The sequence below is a fragment of the Lepus europaeus genome, chromosome 23, assembly GCF_033115175.1.
Source record: "Lepus europaeus isolate LE1 chromosome 23, mLepTim1.pri, whole genome shotgun sequence".
NCBI classification, from domain to species: domain Eukaryota; kingdom Metazoa; phylum Chordata; class Mammalia; order Lagomorpha; family Leporidae; genus Lepus; species Lepus europaeus.
The window spans coordinates 17,741,145-17,754,049 of record NC_084849.1 but is presented as its reverse complement, the minus strand read 5'-3'; the positions used below and the strand labels follow the sequence as shown (position 1 = coordinate 17,754,049).

General features: G+C 56.6%; 1 protein-coding gene across 4 annotated transcripts in view; it reads right to left on the bottom strand.

The window, feature by feature from the left end:
* Positions 1 to 12,905, bottom strand: part of ACACB (acetyl-CoA carboxylase beta) — a 125,553-nt gene that overhangs the window by 77,077 nt on the left and 35,571 nt on the right. For 3 of the 4 annotated variants that reach the window (XM_062182599.1, XM_062182597.1, XM_062182598.1), the window contains exons 3-4: positions 4,119 to 4,251; positions 1,014 to 1,152 (exon numbers count right to left, since the gene is read on the bottom strand). In XM_062182599.1, the coding sequence (XP_062038583.1) occupies positions 1,014 to 1,152; positions 4,119 to 4,251 (272 nt within the window). Of the gene's footprint in view, positions 1 to 1,013; positions 1,153 to 4,118; positions 4,252 to 9,112; positions 9,266 to 12,905 lie in introns of those variants that run through there. The other variant, XM_062182600.1, reaches the window with a different exon arrangement.

Sequence of the window (12,905 nt, the reverse complement as noted above, 5' to 3'; positions counted from 1 at the left end):
CAGGCTCCCATAGTGGCCATTTGTGGAGTGAACCAGCAAATGGAAGATCTCTCTCTCTCTCTCTCTCTCTCTCTCTCTCTGTTTCTCCCTCTGTCTAACTCTGCCTTTCAAATAAGTAAGTTTTTAAAAAAGAATACTGAATTTCTCTTTTTTAAAAATTTTTTAGAATTTATTTACTTGTGAGTCATAGTTATAGAGAGAGGGAAAGAGAGAGAGAGGTCTCTCCTCTACTTGTTCACTTCCTAAATGGCTGCAGTGGCCAGAGCTGAGCTGATCCAAAGCCAGCAGCCAGGAGCTTTTTTTTTTTTTTTTTAAGATTTATTTATTTATTTATTCAGTTGAAAGGCAGAGTTAGAGAGGCAGAGGCAGAGGTGGGGAGTTTTCCATCTGCTAGTTCATTCCTCAGAATGGCTGTGCTGCTCTGAAGCCAGGAGCCTCTTCCAGGTCTCCCACGTGGGTCCAGGGATCCAAGGACTTGGGCCATCTTCTACTGCTTTCCCAGCCCATAGCAGAGAGCTGGATCGGAAGTGGAGCAACCGGAACTTGAACCGGCGCCCATACAGGATGCTGGCACTGCAGGCAGCGGCTTTACCCGTGATGCCACAGCGCCGGCCCTGCCAGGAGCTTCTTCCTGGTCTCTCACATGGGAGCAGGGGCCCAAGGACTTGGGCCATCTTCCACTGCTTTCCCAGGCCATAGCAGAGAGCTGGATTGGAAGTGGAGCAGCCAGGACTAGAACTGGTGTCCATAGGGGATGCTGGTGCCAGAGGCAGATGCTTAACCTACTACGCTACAATGCCTGCCCCAGAATACTGGATTTCTACTCTGCCTATTAACCATGTGCTCCTTCTTGTCATTAGCAGACACTTGAGTTTCAGAAGATGGGCAAATAAAACCGGCCCGAAAGAACACGAGCGGCGCCCTGGGACTCTGCATGGGCTCGCCCAGTGGGTGCAGAGGGTGGGCAGGCAAGAATGGGGTGCAGCCGGGGCGAGGGGCCAAGGCCCAGGTACCTGCGTTGGCCTTGAGGTCCTCCGGGGTCACCATGACTACAAACCGGATGGCCCTCTCGTTGCGGAACATTTCGTAGGCCCACCTGCGGATGGAGCGCATGCACTTCACGGCGGCGATGCCATTGTTGGCGATGAGCACCTGCGGGGGGGACAGGGACGGAGTCGCGGCCGCACGTCCACCCGCAGCGGGGAAATCTCAGAGCAGAGAGCTTCCCGCAGTAGCTGAAACACTTCACTGCCCCTGTGTTCCTACAGCACCCAGCCAGCGCAGAACAGGCATCAAAATCCACCAGCCACAGGCATGAAGGAAGGGAGGGAGGGAGGGAGGGAGGGAGGGAGGGAGACAGTGGATGGATGGGTGAGTGGACAGACAGAGGACAGACAGGTGGGCAGATGGGTAGACAGATGGGTGGATGGGGGACGGAGGGAGGAAGGAAGCGATGGACAGACAGATGGATAGGGGAGGGAAGGAGGGAGAGAGGAACAAAGGGAGAAGGAAGGAAGTGGGTGGACGGGTGAGTGAATGGACAGATGGTGGACAGATGGATAGACGGGTGAGTGGATGGACAGATGGACAGATGGTGGACAAATGGATGGATGGGTGAGTGGATGAACAGATGGACAGATGGTGGACAGACAGACGGATGGATGGGTGAGTGGATGGACAGATGGACAGATGGTGGACAGACAGATGGATAGACGGGTGAGTGGATGGACAGATGAGTGGACAGACGGATGGATGGGTGAGTGGATGGACAGATGGACAGATGGTGGATGGACAGAGCGAGGATTTTTCACTCCTTTGTTTGGCTCCATCACGATCAGCCTTAACATTTCCTGAGTGCCCAGTGTGCCCCAATGAGGGCCCAGTGTGTCCCCAGCGAGGGCCCAGTGTGCCCCAGCGAGGGCCCAGTATGTCCCCAGCGAGGGCCCAGTGTGCCCCAGCGAGGGCCCAGTGTGTCCCCAGCGAGGGCCCAGTGTGTCCCCAGTGTGCCCCAGCGAGGGCCCAGTGTGTCCCCAGCGAGGGCCCAGTGTGCCCCCAGCGAGGGCCCAGTGTGTCCCCAGCGAGGGCCCAGTGTGTCCCCAGCGAGGGCCCAGTGTGTCCTGCCTGTGTTATTTTATCTCATTCCCACCATGACCTTGGATGGGTATCCAAGGAGGCTGTTATTCCCTGCACTCGGATACTAACGACATTAAAACTCCAATCAGTTAGGGCTCTGCCCAAGCTCCTACGGGTGGTGGGTGGCAGCCTGGGGATTGGACCTGCACCTGACCACCCCCCACCCCGGCTGCCTCTGCCTCCTGGGGGTTAAAGACCCCTGACCCAGGCAGGAGAGGCAGCAGTAACTCGGGCTGGCTCTAGCCGTCCCCAGCTGTCCTCAGCTGCAGAGGGCGACAGAAATGGCCCTGCTTCAATTCCCAGCTGTGTGGCGTCCCCGCTGTGGTCTTGGGCAGACCCCGCCCTGAGTTTCATGTCCACACAGAGGTCAGACTGGCTGCACGCCTAGCCTGGTCTCTAGGGAATTAAACCAAGTTACTGGGCGGGGAGGGAGGGGTGGAGAAAAAAAAGGCATCTGGCCTCTAAGCTCCCACTTACACAGCAAGTTCCTCACTTTCAGGCCTCCTCTGCTGTCGTTTAACCTTCGTGGAGCCCAGAAGGGCAAGTCTCATTAGCAAGTGGGCTGTGATCACGTCCACTTTACAGATGGCAAAACTGAACCCAGAGCTCACACCTCCTGAGCGGCCACACGCTGGGATGTGACCCCAGGGTTCCTGGCTCTGGTTCAACGTCCTTTCTACCCTATCAGAAATGCCTCTCAAGAACGGAAGATGGGGGCTGGCGCTGTGGCGTAGCGGGTAAAGCCGCCACCTGTGACGCCGGCTTCCCATACGGGCACCGGTTTGAGTCCTGGCTGCTCCACTTCCAGTGGCCTAGGAAAGCAGCAGAAGATGACCCAAGTATTTGGGCCTCTGCTACCCACGTGGGAGACCCAGAAGCAGCTCCTGGTTCCTGGCTTCAGCCTGGCTCAGCCCTGGCCATTGCAGCCATTTGTGGAGAGAACCAACAGATGGGAAAATCTGTCTCTCTCTCTCTGTATCTCTGCTTTCCAAATAAGTAAATAAATCTTAACAACAACAACAACAAATGTTGTGGAGGAGGAGGACAAGGCTAGGCCACATCTTTCTCAATGTCATTACCAAACCAGGACTTGGTCAGGAGGGAGGACTCAGACGGCCTGGCTTCCCCCGGCCCCCTTGGTTCTGGCACAGCACGTGTCGGGGAGCCCCTGGGGAGGAGGGTGCTGTGGGCCAGCTGCAAGCGGGGCCCTGGCCAGGGTGCCAGAAGCCCAGCTTCAGGATGGGACCTGGGCGATGCTGGAGACCACTCGGGACTGCACTCAAGCCCACTGGGTTGAGGGTGTGGGGGGCTGGGGGCTGGGGGCTGGGCTCCCAGCGCTCAGTGTTCGGGTCCCAGCACCCTCCCCACTCTGACCTCAGTTCCTTGTCTGCAACACCATGCCCACCATGGGGGTGGCCCGAGGACACAAGGCAGGGCCAAGAGGATGCCTGCCCCCCAACAGGGCAGCTGTGGCTGCAACTGCCGCCGCTGCTCCTGCTATTATTCCCACCGCACTCGGACGAAACGGGAGAGAACAGGGCCTCACAGCCACCTGGGAGGGGTTCAGACCCAGCCTCCACCACTGACCGGCTACATGCCCCTGGACAGCCAATGCCAAAGGGATGTACCCGAGGTGCTGCAAGAATACAAGGGGAACAGCCACACAGTAGGGGCCCAGGGCCTGCAAGTCGGAGCTGTTGCCTGCTCACTCCATTTTAGGTCTTAGGTCTGCTCTCCTATGAGAAGCTGTAAACCCCTGGAGGACGGGGCTGGGTCCTCCACCTGCCTCCCGCCCAATACCTAGAGAGCAACCCCTCTGGGGCAGCATCCAGCGACCTTCCCAGGAGCCTCCTGACCACGCCCACGGGCCCACCCTGCCTGCGAACAGGCGTCATGCACCTGTCGCCTGGGCCCTCGCCCCCTCTCTGAAGCTGGCCTGAAGCTGGCTCTCCCACCTCCACCCAGAGTGCACGACCCATCAGTACCTTCTCGATGACCCGATCGCCCCCAAAGCGTGTGACAAACTCCGCGGGGGAAGCCACGGTGAAGTCCCTGTGCAGGTCCAGCTTCTTGTGTTCCCGGCCCCTCTTCACCAGGTGGAGCCCCGACATGCTGGGTCTGCAGAGCAGAGAGACAGAGACCCGGACCCGCGTGAGGGCAGGAGCTGGATGGAGACTGCGGGGTGGGGTGGGGGGGTACTCGGAGGTCACACCTACAGCAGCACCAGCAGGGACGCTGCAGGCACCGACAGGAGGCTCCAGGGCAGGCAGCGCCTCAAAGGCCAGTGGACGAACTCTGCACACGAACCCGGGACCACATGGGAAACCCAGAGAAGGCTCCGGGCTCCTGGCTTCGGATCGGCCCAGCTCCAGCCATTACATCCATTTGGGGAGTGAACCAGCAACAGAAAACCTCTCTCTCTCTCTCTGTCTCTCCCTCTCTCTGTCTGTAACTCTGCCTTTCAAATAAATAAATAAATATTTTTTAAAAAAATCCTACAACGCACAGGACAACCCCCAACACAAGAAATGCTCTGGCCCCAAGGGTCAACAGCACCATGGCTGAGAAGCCCTCACCGATGGAGCTGGCGTCCCAGGCCTGGAACCTGGAACCTGCCATTTACGACCTGTGCGCTTACGGGGAGCTTACGTCCATGCTCTGTGCATGTGATGGGAAACAGCCTGCAGCCTTCAAGCCTGGAGACTCCCTGCAGGGGCAGCGGCTGCAGGAGCCCAGGCATGGGCCCCGGGGCTGGGGCCCTGGTACTAATCAGCCCTAATGCCCTTGCCCTCTCTTTTCCCCTGTAGAACAAGGAGGGCAAACAGCTGCCCTGACTGTGAGAGCCACGCAGGGCTGACCGTTACTATTCTTACAAGGGGCGGGCACTGTGGTACAGTGGGTTAAGCAGCCAATTACAGCACCAACATCCGAGTCCCAGCTGCTCCCTGCTATTGCACTTGGGAAGGCAGAAGAAGACAGCCCAAGTGTTTGGGCCCCTGCCCCCCAAGCGGGAGACCCGGATGGAGTTCTGGGCTCCTGGCTTCAGCCTGACTCAGCCCTGGCTATTATGGCTATTTGGGGAGTGAATCAGCAAATGAAAGAGCTCTGTCTCTCTCCCTCTCTTGGTCACTCTCAGATAAACAAATGAATAAATCCGAAAAAAAAAAAAAAAAGCAATGAAGCCAGGAAGGGCATTATGGCACTCGATAAATGCTAAGTCAGAACTTCTCTTTCACGGGCGCTGTGGCATAGTGGACTGAGCCTCCACCTGCGGCACCAGAATCCTATATGGGCACTGGTTCGAGTCCCAGCTGCTCCTCTTCCAATCCAGCTCTCTGCTGTGGCCTGGGAAAGCAGTGGGAGATGGCCCAAATCTTGGGCCCCTGCACCCATGTAAGAGATCAGAGAAAGCTCCTGGCTCCTGGCTTCAGATAGGCTTAGCTCCAGCTGTTGCAGCCATCTGGGGAGTGAACCAGCAGATGGAAGATTCTCTCTCTCTCTCTCTCTTTCTCTCTGTAACTTTACCTCTCAAATAAACAAAATCTTAAAAAAAAAAAAAAACTTATCTTTGAAACAACACAAAACTAGACTCCCAGATAAATGGGCCCATGGGAATTTCTCAGGCCACGGCCTCCAGGGACAGCCACTCTGGTGAGACCAGAGGTGACCAATGAAGGCCCCCTCTGCCTCTTGTTCTTGTACCTCCCACAAGCTAAGAAGGATTTCTTAACATTTTGAAATGGTCCAACAACAAAGCAAAATAATTCTATTTTGGGATACATGAAAGTTACATGAAATTTGATTGGAACACAGCCAGGCTCAGTTAGCAACACAACCAGGGCTGCCAGTACAGGGAATAGCACCCGGAGCAGCTGCAACCGGGACCACATGACGATGAAACTGAAAATATTTACTATCTCTTCCTTTACAAGAATGGTTTGCCAGCCCCGAGACAGGCAATGGTTTTCAACCCTGACACTGGGGGCTTAAAAGATCCTGAAGGTGGAGCCGGCGCTGTGGCGTAGCTGGTACAGCTGCTGCCTGCAGTGCCGGGTTCCCTATGGACACTGGTTTGAGTCCCGGCTGCTCCACTTCTGATCCAGCTCTCTGCTAAGGCCTACTGCTTTGTAGATGATGGCCCAAGTCTTTGGGCCCCTGCACCCATCGGGAAGAAGCTCCTGGCTTCTGCCTTCGGCCTGGCCCAGCCCCAGCCATTGCAGCCCTTTGGAGAGTGAACCAGTGGAAAGATCTCTCCCTCTGTCTCTCTGTAACTCTGTCTTTCAAATAAATAATAAAATATTAAAAAAAAAAAAAAAAAGGCCAGCACCGTGGCTCAACAGGCTAATCCTCCGCCTTGTGGCGCCAGCACACGGGGTTCTAGTCCTGGTCAGGGCACCGGATTCTGTCCCGGTTGCTCCTCTTCCAGGCCAGCTCTCTGCTGTGGCCCGGGAGTGCAGTGGAGGATGGCCCAAGTGCTTGGGCCCTGCACCCCATGGGAGACCAGGAGAAGCACCTGGCTCCTGGCTTCGGATCAGCGCAGTGCGCCGGCCACAGCGCGCTGGCCGCGGAGGCCATTGGAGGGTGAACCAACGGCAAAGGAAGACCTTTCTCTCTGTCTCTCTCTCTCTCTCACTGTCCACTCTGCCTGTCAAAAAAAAAAAAAAAAAAGATACCAGTGCCCAGCCCCAGAGTGGACTAATTAATCAGCACCTCCAGAGCATGGGAGCGAGGAGGTCCAGGCATCTACACTTTCCCCAGCCCCCCAAGAAGTTCTAATGTGCAGCCAAGATAAGGACGACTGAGGGGTCTACCGTAGCACCCCCCATCCTAGGGGACTTTCAAAGATTCCCCAGTGTAGTGGAATGAGAAGGCCATGCCAAGGTGGCCACTGGCAAGCGAGCGTCAGTTAGTCAGGAATGGCTTTGAAACTGCCTGGCGACAGGCTGTGATTGGATGGCTCTGGAAACTGCCTGGCAACAGGCTGTGATTGGTTGGGGTATAGACCGCCCCTTGACCAGATTGGCTGGTCTTGGCTATATAAGCTGTTGTACCAACTGTAATAAACGAGTCTGCCGGCTGCTCGCCTCAAGCCTGCTCTCACCCGACTCCCGGGGTCTGTGTGTTGACTCCGCGCCTCTTGCCCCCACCACGCTGCTCTTCTCAGAAACGAACCAACTGCAACATTGTAGAGAATTCAACGGCAACACCCCAGTAGATGCCCGAGGATGGCACCAGCCATATATACGAGCATACTACGTTTTTCCCTATACATACACACCTATGACAAGGTGATTGATATCAATCAGGCACAGTACAAGTGCAACAACCGTAACTCATACTAAGACACAATGGTAGCAAGATACTACAACAAAGTTGCCAGCCTTACTACTCTCAGGCTTGGGGCCATTGTTAAGGCAAACAAGGGTGACCTGAACCCAAGCTCCGGGCTGCTACGACCGACGAGCTGAGAACCGAGACGGCTGCTGAGTGCCTGATGGCTGGGTGGCGTGCGCGGTGTGGGCAATGCCACACACAGCTCGTGATGGAGGCGGGACCGCGCAGGCTGGCCGAGAGCTCATCATGAGACTCGGAACCGCAGGCTGTCGAAAGCTGATGGACTGTTTTTTTCTGGAAGCTGCCCTACACTATCTCCGGGCTGCGCTTTACTGCGGGTACCTGAAACCGTGGGCAGGCAGAGGGGGAGGCGGGGGAGGGGCTTCTGTTCCGGGAAGGGGTCTGCCCCCACTACCAGCTCGTGACCTTCCGGGACGGCAGAGGTCATGTTTCCCAAGCACTTTTGTGGCCCATCCTGCCCCTAGATACAGCAGAACTTGGGTACCGGAGGTGTGCAAACAAAGTTATGGACCTGGTAAACGCACCCTGCACCTCTGCTTTTCAAATAAACACACGAATCTTTCTTTATAGAAAAAAATCAACATGAAAAGCAGCCATTGTGATACAGTAGGTAAAGCTGCCATCTGCCAACGTCAGCACCCCATCCTGGTGTGAGTTCATATCCAGCTGCTCTGCTTCCAATATGGCTCCATGCTAATGGCCTGGGAAAAGCAGAGAAAGATAACCAAGTGTTTGGGAAACCCAGATGTGAAGCTCCTGGCTCCTGGCTTCTGCAGGGCCCAGCCCTGACTTTCAAATAAACTAATAAAATCTTGAAAAATAAATAAATATTGGGGCCGGTGCTGTGGTGTAGCAGGGAAAGCCACCGCCTGCAGCGCTGGCATCTCATATGGGCGCCGGTTCGAGTCCCTGCTGCTCCTCTTCTGATCCAGCTCTCTGCTATGGCCTGGGAAAGCAGTGCAAGACGGCCCAAGTCCTTGGGCCCCTGCACCCACATGGGAGACCCGGAAGAAGCTCCTGGCTCCTGGCTTCGGATCGGATTGGCGTGGCTCTGGCCGTTGCAGCCATTTGGGGAGTGAACCAGCAGATGGAAGATCTCTCTCTTTCTGCCTTTGCCTCTTTGTAACTCTGCCTTTCAAATAAATAAATAAAAGAAATGGGGTGGGAGGGAGAGAGGGAAGGAAGGGAGGAAAAAAGACCGGTCTTGTGCACAGACCATAGCGTTGCATGAAAAATGCAATGCGTCCTGTAGGGCTGAAGTTTCTGCATTCACCATTATCTACCACAGAAAGGCTGCAAGCTACACAACAGCTGTTAACCAGATCCCAGGCGGCGCTCTGCTGGGAGCCCCTCCCCCCCCCCCATCTGTCATTGAACGTTCAGCAACATCCAGAACGTGGCTTTGGAAATTCTTCCCCAGTGTCATAAAACGCAGACAAAAGAAAAACAAAATCGAGCAGGCGGGGCCGAGCAGCCGCAAGGCGCAGAGACGCTCTCGGCGCGGTCCGCCCGGGCTGCGGGGCACCGCCCCCGGCCTCCCGGCCCAGCGCCCGCCCGGGTGCAGCCGGCGCTCCTAGGGGCGGGGTGGGGGCTGCACGGTCACGAAAGCTGCGGGCTTACTTACTTCACTCGGCCATCAGGGAAACAGATCCTGCACTTGGCAGGACTCATGCTGACCGCCCCGCCGGCCAGCCCCCCGGGGCTCCCGCAGCGAGGGCCGGAGGGCACGCACCCCCTAACTCCTGGAGGCAGACCTCGGTCCGGGGGCCCTGGGCGCGGGGCAGAGGCGCGCTCCTACAGAGCCTCGGGCGGGCTGCGGAGGCGGCCGGCGCCCAGCCCCGCGCCTAGACTGCTCCATCCCAAAACGCGCCCTTCGCGCAAGGGCCCGGGGAGGACGCGCCCGGCCGGCCCCGCCCCGGCCCCGCCCCCAGGCGAACCCCGCCTCCAGGGATGGCCCCGCCTCCGCCTCGGGCCCCGCCCCCCACCAGGCCGGCCCGTCTGCGACCCGCGCTGACCTTGGCGCCCGGGAGACGCCTCCGGGCTACTCTGTTCCCCCCCACCTCCGGTGCTGGCAGCCACCGGATCGGCTGGGACACACGCACGACAGGGGGAGGGGCGGGACGCAGGGGAAATCTGAAATGTTAGAGGTCACCATGGCTCTGGACACCCTGTCGTCCACTTAACCCTCTGCGTCCAGGTTCCTGCTTTTACTGGGCCTTCCAGCTGCGGCAGGCACGGGTCTGCGCTGCACCCCGGGGGCCGCCGGCAGGAGCTGTGAGCCACCTGCGTCACCGGCTAAGGGAGCACCCAGCTGCTCCCGGCCACTAAACAAACGCCTGTGAGACTCACACCGCGGCGGGCTGCCCTGGGCCTGTCTCCTGTCATTCTCACAGCGGTCCTGGAGTTCCCCCTCCTGCTGACAAGGAACCCGTGGCCTGAACCCAGACACACTGACTGCAGGCAGCTTCAAGTAGCATCGTCACACATCCGGAGGATGCAAAATCCCGCCCAGAAAACACTGCAGTGATAATGAGTGAAATCTGTGTTCACACACACACACAAAAAGCAAAAAATAATGCCAGTGTTGGCCAAAACAACTCCTTTCAGAAGGCCCAGGGGTGGGGCATTTGCCCTAGCAGGTAAAACGCTGGAGCCCGGGTTTGACCCCAGCGCAGGCTCCTGACTCTCGCTTCCTGTTAATGCAGACCCTGGGAGGCAGTGATGGCTTAGAACCTGGGTCCCTACCACCACATTGGAGCCTGGATTGTGTTCCTGGTTCCCAGCTTCAGCCTGGCCCAGCCCTGGCCATTGCAGGCATCTGGAGAGTAAACCGGTGGATGCAGACTGTCTGTCTCTCTGTCTCTCTGTCTCTCTCTAACTCTCAAAAAAAAAAAAAGGCAGGGCCCTGTACTCTGACAAAGCAGGTAAAGCCACCACTTTCAGGGCAGGCATCCCATATGGGTTCAAGTCCCGGCTGCTCTACTTCTGATCCAGCTCTCTGCTATGGCCTGGGAAAGCAGTACAAGATGGCCCAAGTGCTTGGGCCCCTGCACCCCCATGGGAGACCCAGAAAAAGCTCCTGGCTCCTAGTTTCGGATCGGCCCAGCTCTGGCTGCAGAGGCAATTTGGGGAGTGAACCAGGGGATATATGATCTCTCTCTCTCTCTCTCTCTCTCTGCCTCTGCCTCTCTATAGCTCTTTCAAATAAATAAATAAATCCTTAAAAAGAAAAAGGCACAGGCAGAGTGACACCTCACGAGGGTGCCAGCCACAGGGCCACCACGTGGACAGTGACCATCCCAGAGCACAGGGAGCCCTGCCTGAGGGCAGTGGTTCGCTGTGGTTCCAGCCATATAGTAGATACTATTTCAACAACAGGCTTAAGAAAAAAAGGAAGAAACAGGTAAACCAAACTACCTTCAAAGTTTCTAGAAGATTCTATATAGCCTTCATGCACTGCTCTAGAAAGGAAAAAACCCACATTAGACTGACTTCTCTCTCTCTCTTTTTTTTTTTTTTTTTAAAGTTTCAAACCAAAAGCAGAAAGGCCTGATCCTCAGAATGAGCCTGATTGAAGTAACCATGACCAATCTGGAAAGTGACGGAAATCAGGAAATGGAGAAATCAAGGCACCCGTGCCCTAACCTGCCCTCGTGCCGCCTAGATTCTGGCCGGCTGTGAAGCCCACCGTTCCTGGAACACGGGGCAGTGGTTTTGACCTCTCTGCCTCCTTCCTGCCCTCTCACCAGAGCGTCCACTTGGATGCTCCTCTGCCTGCTTCGTTAGGGGGTAGAAGACAGAAAGGAATGAACAGTGCGGTGTTCCTTAGCTCGCCGCGGAGGGCGTCCCCGTGAGCCCGCGGTGGGCTGACCGAATCCTAGGTGGAGGCTGCAGCCCCCTGCCCGCCACAGCTGAGCCGCACAGCGGACCGCAGGGTGTGGACGTGAACGCCTCGTGGCCGGAGCGCTGCAGGGGCAGCCTTCACCCAGGATCACAAGATGGGACTGAACCCGGGGGTCGCCAGTCCAGGAACAGGTCACAATTCAAACTGCGGCTTCTTACACTAAACGCATATTGTGTCCACACAAGTTGAGCCCCCCATAGGTTTGGGAACCGGCTGTGTGCACCCTGCGCCCAGCACAGCGGGTCACGGTGCTGCTCTGTGAAACAGCGCGTGCGGAGCCGGGGCCAGCGGCTCCTGATTTCCGCCCCTCCTCCTGGCTTAGCAAAGGCTGAGCTTAACTCGCTGGCATTGCAGAGGGAGACCCAGGTCATTGACAATGCACACAGAAAATCGACAAGGAAACACACTCACGGGTGATGAGCGTGGTGCAAGGCCTGGGCAGCCAGCGGCCGGGGGGCTTGTCCCTGCTCCGAAGCATGTCTGTGGGCAAACCCCTCCCCCCCACACTTCCTCTTCTCTTCAATCACCCATGTATAAACTGTCTTTATCACAAGAGAAATAAAATGCTAAGCTGCCATTTGCAATGCCAGCATCCCACATTGGAGTGCTGGTCTGAGTCCCAGCTGCTCCACTTCCAACCCAGCTCCCTGCTAATGTGCCCAGGCAGGCAGTGGGCCCCTGCTGCCCATGGGGGAGCCCCAGATGGAGCTCTGGGCTCCTGGCTTCAACCTGACCCAAATCCAGTCATCATGACCATTCCAAGAGTGACTCAGTGGATGGGAAAATCTCTCTGTCTCCCCCCTCTCTCTGTCACTCTGCCTTTAAAATACATAAATCTTTAAAATTTTTTTTTTAAATCCCTGCATATGACCCTTTCCGTATGTGACTTCCCAGGATGCTTACGCCAGAGCCGGCGTTGGGCATGGCAGTCAGGGCCCCGCACGGGAAGCCTGCATCCCACGCCAGAGTGCCTGGTGCAGGTCCCGCCTCCCCTGCTTGCAACCTGGCTTCCTGCTGATGCGCACAGCCGGGGACGCTCAAGCACTTGGGTCGCACAAGGGAGGCTCAGATAGAGCTCTGGGCTCCTGGCTTCAGCTTGGCCCAGCTGTGGCTGGTGCAGGCATTTGGGGAGCCAACCAATAGATGGAAGGTTACTCTCTCTTTCAAAGAAAAGGAAATAATAAAAAGCCCAGTTCCTTTCCTCTCCACTGAGAGAGAGATAAATATATCCACAAATACCTATAGGGCAAACAGAGAAGAGGGAAGAGATTTTTAAACATTTTTTTATACCAAAATTAACTTCTCATTCCATGTTCTGCAAGCTTTCTGATGTCCCCTAAGACAGAGCAGTAAACGACACTGCTGACACAGGGCACTGCTGCTTCGGGGAGAAGAACAGGTGGAAATGCTGGCTGCCCGAGCCCTGCGTTCTCCCGCACCTCGGGGCCTCTCCGCCAGGAGAACAGCTCAGAGACCGAGCTGCGCTTTCCCCCAGCCTCCCAGAAAGCCATCT